General features: G+C 38.8%; 1 protein-coding gene across 1 annotated transcript in view; it reads left to right on the top strand.

The window, feature by feature from the left end:
* The window catches only part of SLC13A1 (solute carrier family 13 (sodium/sulfate symporter), member 1), a 21,805-nt gene extending 21,481 nt beyond the window's left edge, over positions 1–324 (top strand). The window contains 2 exon segments of the mRNA XM_010151737.1: positions 1–79; positions 181–324. The exon segment at positions 1–79 is cut by the window's left edge and continues 2 nt beyond it. Coding sequence (XP_010150039.1) covers positions 1–79; positions 181–324 — 223 coding nt within the window.
* The last annotated feature ends 6,604 nt before the right edge of the window (positions 325–6,928 follow it).

Genomic DNA, 6,928 nt, shown 5'->3' with positions numbered 1-6,928 from the left:
GTTTGTTTTCCTGCTTCCTGTAGCAAATCCAGCCAACGCCATCGTATTTTCATATGGTCATTTAAAGATAATGGACATGGTGAGTTTTAAGCAAAACTCCCCAAAGGGGACTTTTAACATTTTAAAAACTTTATTCTGTGTCTTGATGTGAGCTTTTGCTTTCTTTTTCCTCTCCTTTAGGTGAAAGCCGGTTTGGGCATTAACATCATTGGAGTTGCTGTAGTTATGCTTGCAATTATGACATGGATAGTGCCTATATTCAATCTCTATACTTACCCAAGTTGGGCACCAAACCTTCCTTCTACAAACAGCACTGGGCTGTAAAAAAAAAAGAGCGTGGGGATTGGCTTGGATTGGGTTTGTTTGGTTTTTTGGGGTTTTTTTTTCCCCTGACTTGGTGAGTCACTTAAAATGCTTTTTGTCACCACAACAATAGGGATCCACATTACTATGACTGTCATATTTCACAGTCCCAGAGACTGATGAGCCAGTCTGAGTCTAATCAGGAAGAATGCTAGACTTTCTAAATATCATAAAGTTAGATCAAGTTTCTAATCTAGCTCAGCTAGACTGAATTTTTATATCTTCATATTATGAAGGAAAAATAAATGTGCATAGCCGTTATCACTGGCATTTTGCCCCCATTCTCAGGGTAGTGGAATAATGAGATTTAGATTTTACTATTTCAAATACCTTTTCTTACTATTACTTTGGTGATATTTGGGGTTTGTCCAAAAACACATCGGTTTTCTCTTTTCTAGAATCAAACACTGAAACAGTGTTGATCATACAAAAGATCAAGCAGGGGATTATCTTGAACAGATAGTTTACACACCTGTCAAAAATGCAGAGAAGGGAGAAAGGCAGCACAACCAGTTACACAGCACTTTAACTCTTAAGCACCTTTTACTTTGGAAGGAGAATATATACTTAAAAATAGGCTTAGTCTACCTCCTCTAGGATCTCACTGAAACACGTTGTTGTCATCTAGTATTTTTCGGAATAGACAAGTATTGATAGATCTGAGTTAATCTGTATGAATTCAGACTAAATTATCATCATACCTCTCTGCCAAAAGTAAGGAAATATCCCTTTGATCAATGACAGCACAAGACAGAGTCCTGAAGATGTTACACTCAATCCATCAGTCAAGACTACAGTCCATCTTCACCAGGAGGCTCATGATCTCTACAGGAAAAGTAGCAGTTTAAGGTTTCTTGACTGTGTTAATGTTGTAACACAAAACAGTGCGGTGTAGTCAGAATGGAAGTTTGTAGTCCAAAGATATCTTCAAATAATGATGTTTTATGTGGTTGTTACATGTTTTTCACAGTAAGGAATACAGCGTTGTTCTTTTCACCTGTTGGGAAGATGCATGACAATTTGTAAAGGGTGTTTAGTTAACAGTCTGAATCAAAGCAGCATGTATTTAGTTTGGGTCATCCCTTTGGGCACCTCTATGATGGTTATAAACCTTAATCTGTCTTTTACAGATACTGTAAATAACCCCATTTTTCCTAAAAAAAAACAACCAACAAAAAACAATATTGATTTTTCATTAGATAGTTTACATATATTTTTGATAGTGCGTATTTAGAGTAGAGATGTCAGTCATGACTTTTATAATGCCAGAATACAGTGTACAGCATTGTTATAAATGTAATCTGCTTCCATTAGCTACTGGTTGCAGATTCAGCTGCAAGGAGTTATTAAAGAAGCACTTTTTCTTAACAATGATGTTTTTGTGTAAGTAATTGCTATTTGTACTTGCCACCACACTTTTCAGCCTGACTGAGGCTGCTCACTCTTTAGATGGCTACCTCTCTTTTCTTCTTCCCCTCCCCTCTCCCCTCCACCGCCCCTGTATTTTTTATACCATGCTTGGCCAAATAGAGCTATGTCCATGACTAGGCCAATCGGGAGCTGCCACTATCCAAATGATGTTAACTGATCCCCTGCAATAATTATTATAATTACAGAGATGCAACACCTGGCTAAATAAAGCCTCTAATTCATCAGGTACTAGAAGGAAATGCTTATGTAAGTAGCTAACCCAAGACGTAGGTCTTGGATTGTATCATATGATGTCTTCCCAGAAGAATGTGAAGCACAGGATCAAGGAGCTCATGGTTTATGTAGGCCTTGGTCCTGAAGGTAGAGAAAGGACAACTAGCTAAGGAAGTGCTCCTGCTTTAAGGTTTCTACGTATGACCTTTCCAGTTCCGGCAGTGATTTCCACATTATTCAAGGGCAGTGGAGACAGTGAATCATAGAATATTTCAACTGGAAGGGATCTCAGAAGACCACCTCATCTAACCTCTTGTTCAAAGCAAGGTTGACACTTAATTCAGATCTGGTTGCTCAAGGATTTGTCTAGTCATATCTTGAAAATGTCCAAGACGCAGACTGCATAACTTCCTGGGATAATGTTCTCCAATGCTTTACTGTCCTTGTGGTGAAATGTTTTCTCTTTAAACAAATGCGCAAACTTATATTTGTTTTAGTGGAATAGACTCATTTTTCTTCCTTTTATTTGGCATATATTTTTTCTATGTATAAAACTGGTTTTGTATTTTTTTAAAGAAATGTGAAAAAGGGGGACAGTCCTCTTTGTGGCCTTCCCAGTGGATGTGATATTTTCAGTCTCCACTGGTCTGGTCTGCAAAGGATCACCAGTATTATAACCATGTGGCAATTGTCATTCAGCCAGAGGAAATTTGTTGACCACTTAGGAGTTGACCCCAGTTTTACTAATGTTCGCAATACAGGATTGGCTGTTGTAACCTCAGCCTTGAATACGACGTTGAGGCCTACAGCGGTCCATGAACGCACGGCTCTGTGAAATCAGGCTTTGACACCTGTATTCTCTCTTCAAGTTGCATATCTTCATGGAAGAAAATAATCATTTTTCAGCACTTAAGAGAACTCTTCAGAAGGTGTCAGCTGCAGAAAGTGATACAGTTTTCAGTGTAAGCTGAATCTCAGCTTGTGCCAGATGATTTGCACCTCTTCACTTGTTTTACTTTTGTGTTTATTCATAAGATCATAGATAATATTAAGAAAGGCCCATTGTGTCTGAACCCTCACATAATGCAGACCACAGAATTTCCCTAAACTATTTTTTCAGGACAGACAACATGATGAAGTACCCTCATAAACAAGAATGAAGATTTAATTTTTTTAATTAAGGAGGCACTTTAAAAAACTCTTTTCACTACAATCTGCATATGCAGCAAATAACATGCCAAGAGAGAAGGGAGTGATTTTTAAAGAAAGATAATAATTTGTTAGACCATGTGCATTTAGAAGTTATCAAAATGAAATGTAGAATTAAGTTTATAGAAAGGGGTCAGACACAGTCTTTAATCTGTTATTATTGCTAACTTATTTTTAAAGCTTTTAAGAACTTTTTAAGTCAAAATGAACAACTCTGCAGTGAGAAGATTGATAGTTTCCTCACCTGAGAGCGTTACAGTGGAGGAAAAAGAGAATTTGAAAATGATTGGCTTCCTGGGTACCGAATGGGTGGATGTGGTTCTGACCGCAGGCATGGAGCACCATGCCGACTGCCAGCAGAAAACATGCTCTTCGTATGTCGCTATTATATTCATTGCTTAGCCCAGCATTTGTTCATATTGTGATAAATGGTGGAAATGAATCTATAATTATTTTAAGTGTTGATTAATATATGATGACTGCATTAACTATTTATAAATTGCTTTGTATGTAATTTTCATATAAAATGGTGTGGTTTTTTCTTTGTCTCAGCTGAGTCTAATTACTCTACTCTATTACTACATAAGTAATATTTATGACTTACTATTTATTTGTGGTGTCATTCCTGTTGAATTAACTTGAGTCTTTGCCATGCACTTCATTAGGGGAGATGTGCCAGGCCTTTGTTGCTCTTTTCTATGGCCACGCTATATCTAATATACTTCTGCTTTGCTTTTGGAAGATGTGCTTTTAGATTACCAGAAACCACAAAACAAGTCAACCCTGGAAAAAGCTTCTTGATTGTTATTACTACAATCAGATAGTCAGATCAATCCTGCAGTGTGAATCCCCTTACCTCCTTTTAAAATTAAATGTCTGTGTTTACTGCAAGGGTCTTGCTTGTTAAAAGTGAACCAGCCTATAGCCCGAGGGCTTCCTGAGGAGCAATGCAGCACAGCAGCTCAGGAAGGGTATAGTGAAAAAAGAGCGCCTTATACCCTGGATCTTACAACGTTTTTATTAAGTGCAGACACCAAGCCAGTTCACACGCTAATTACAACAATCAAAAGACTGTTGTACGTTATGTGCAGTTGCTGGTAGGACTGGAAGGCTCCTAGTGACCCCTTTGCTGCACAGAGGTATGCTCCTGCCGCTGGCAGCCGGCACTGCCATGCCTTGATGGTGACACCCTGCTGCTTCAGAGCTCCTGGGGCTGAGGATGTTCCCCCAGGGTCTGCACAGATGTCAGATTGCTTCGCAGCCATAAGTGATGAATGATAACTTCAGTTACCAGTTCAGTTCTTTGTCTCTGCAAAGATGATTTGATGATTTATGGGTTTTAACAATTACTAGACTCTGTCAGTGTTACTCCTTAATACTTTTGCCTTGTGTTTTTCGAAGCTGTTAGATATGACTTTAACCTCACAATATTTAATTTTTATACAGCTTTCCTTTACAATACTGATCTACTATTTAAAAAAGAAATATTTCCCAAAAGTTGTAGTCCAACATGTGTTTAGTGAGGAATTAACAAGAACTAAAGTTGTGGTCTGTGAAGAGAAGTTATCTTTCAATAAAAATGCCTGAAATTTCTTAAACCTTTTGTATTGTTATAATATCTCAACATCTGATATACATGGCAGAGAAGAGCGCCTGCTGAGAATAATTTAAACTTACTAGATATCAAAGAAGTCCACTTTCAAAATAATTAAAAGAGGGGAAAGGTCTTTTAGCTTTATAACACAGTTACAGTAAAAATTCTGCTCTCTCCTAGGTTCCTCTACAAACACAGAATAAATATATCACAGATGCCAACTGTTTAGTGCTTCATTACAAAATCAGAAAGCAATGCATATACCTGTGCAAAATAGTCCCTGAGTGGCTGGCACATGATTCAGTGCCCCTTGAAGTCATGCAGAATCATTTTAGGTGGGGTGCTGGAGCAGACCCACAAGGATGGTTGGAAGAGTCATTTCCAAGAACTTCATTTGTTCATCCTTCCACAAAAGGTCTCAGGTTTTACTGTGTGCAGATGTGGCAACTGTGGGAACTTGAGTGTCAAGCTTCAAGGATGGGTTTCAGTTTGCTGTCCTAAGTTTTCAGAACTCCTGTACGAGACGTGGGGAAGATCTAGGTACCACATGAGGGCTGAAGAACCAGCGAGGTGATAATAGCCCAATGCTAATGAAAAACATGTGCCTGAAACACTGTTCTCGGACATCGATCCAAGAGTGCTGCAGGGAATTTCTGTGCAACCTGCTTCCTTCATTTAGAGATTTCTGTTTTCCATCCTCCAACATCCTCTGATAACATCGGAAGCATGAAAACTTCTTTTGTGATTCTCCCTCAAAAGCTGGTTGATTTGAACCCACAGCTTTCACAGCCCAAAACGGAGTTCAGTGTTACTGGGCTACACGATGCATTCTCCTCCTGACAGACCCTGTGTGGCCAACAGAGGAAGATTCGTGAGCCCCAGAAGGACAGCTGTAAGCCCATAGCATGGGCAATCAGCTATGAGGGGAAGGTCTGGGCCTAGCAACTGTGAGGGCAATCGCACTTTTGCCCTCTCCCACCGATACCCCTCCAAGGCGCAGGGAAAGACTTTCCCCCTGGGCACCCGAGCATGAGAATGTCTTGCTGCAGTTGGACTGTGATCCCACACCCCACAGTACAAGTACAATGACATTCAATGGTGCCTAAATTAGAAATCAATCTCAAGAGTTCAAGAGAGTAATTTAATATTTCCAAGACTAACCAGGCAGATTAAATTCACAGATTTTTCTTTGGATATAAGCCTTTGGGTAAGTAAGTATGAAAAAAAGAAGTTCTAAGACTATATTAAAATACAGAAGTTGGACCTTCGGGCCAGGTGTTTTTCTTTAAACATAAAACTAAATATTTTTATTATAAGTGGGATATAGCAAAAGATTCACTGGGATTTATCCGGCTAAGAGGCTCAGTGTTTACTGCACACAGACCATCATTGAAATAAGTTGTTCTTCACCCCTAACATTGTAATCCATGCTATAGGATGTACATCTTCAACTGTGCCTGTGTACATCATGATTGCAGCTAGCAAAGCAAACATAAAGTGGCAAGCGTATGCATTAAAGCTACACAACATAAACATACCAGGCGTGTGTAACCAAGGCAGAAACATTTGATAGTTTTTACTATTTGGCTCAGCATTTACTATTTGGCTCAGCAGAAGTAAACACTATAAAAGTCTCTTGTTTAATGTAGCACTTGCTTGAATGCATAACAAATGGCAAAAGCATTTTCTGCTCTCCTAGATGATTTCTCTGAACAGTTGTCCTTTATCAGACTTTTATGTTGTCTTGCAAAACTCTGTCTCTTATTGTAAAGAAATAAAAGGAATAAAAGAAAAAAAAAGAAAATAAATGAGGAAGGCAAGGGAACAGGGAAGAAGGAAAGGAAGGGATGGAGAAAGAGAAAGAAGCTGACCTACAATCTGCAGTTCTGAGTCTCACCTTTCAAAACTGGTAATGATCCGTGTACAGGACTGACAACTTTTGCTGACATCCTTCATGTATTTGAAAAGTTCAGTCTGCATAATATAGAAAACCATGTGCTGGCTAGTTCTTTCTTTAGATGCTATTATAATGCACCAGAGGAGAAGGAAATGGATGGCATAGATAGTACCATAATTTTCCCTGTTCACACTGTGAAAGCAGATGGAGTTTTGCACCCA

The sequence above is a fragment of the Eurypyga helias genome, unplaced genomic scaffold, assembly GCF_000690775.1.
Source record: "Eurypyga helias isolate BGI_N326 unplaced genomic scaffold, ASM69077v1 scaffold3105, whole genome shotgun sequence".
NCBI classification, from domain to species: domain Eukaryota; kingdom Metazoa; phylum Chordata; class Aves; order Eurypygiformes; family Eurypygidae; genus Eurypyga; species Eurypyga helias.
Note: the sequence above shows the minus strand (reverse complement) of the source record. Positions and strands in the feature narration are given on the sequence as shown.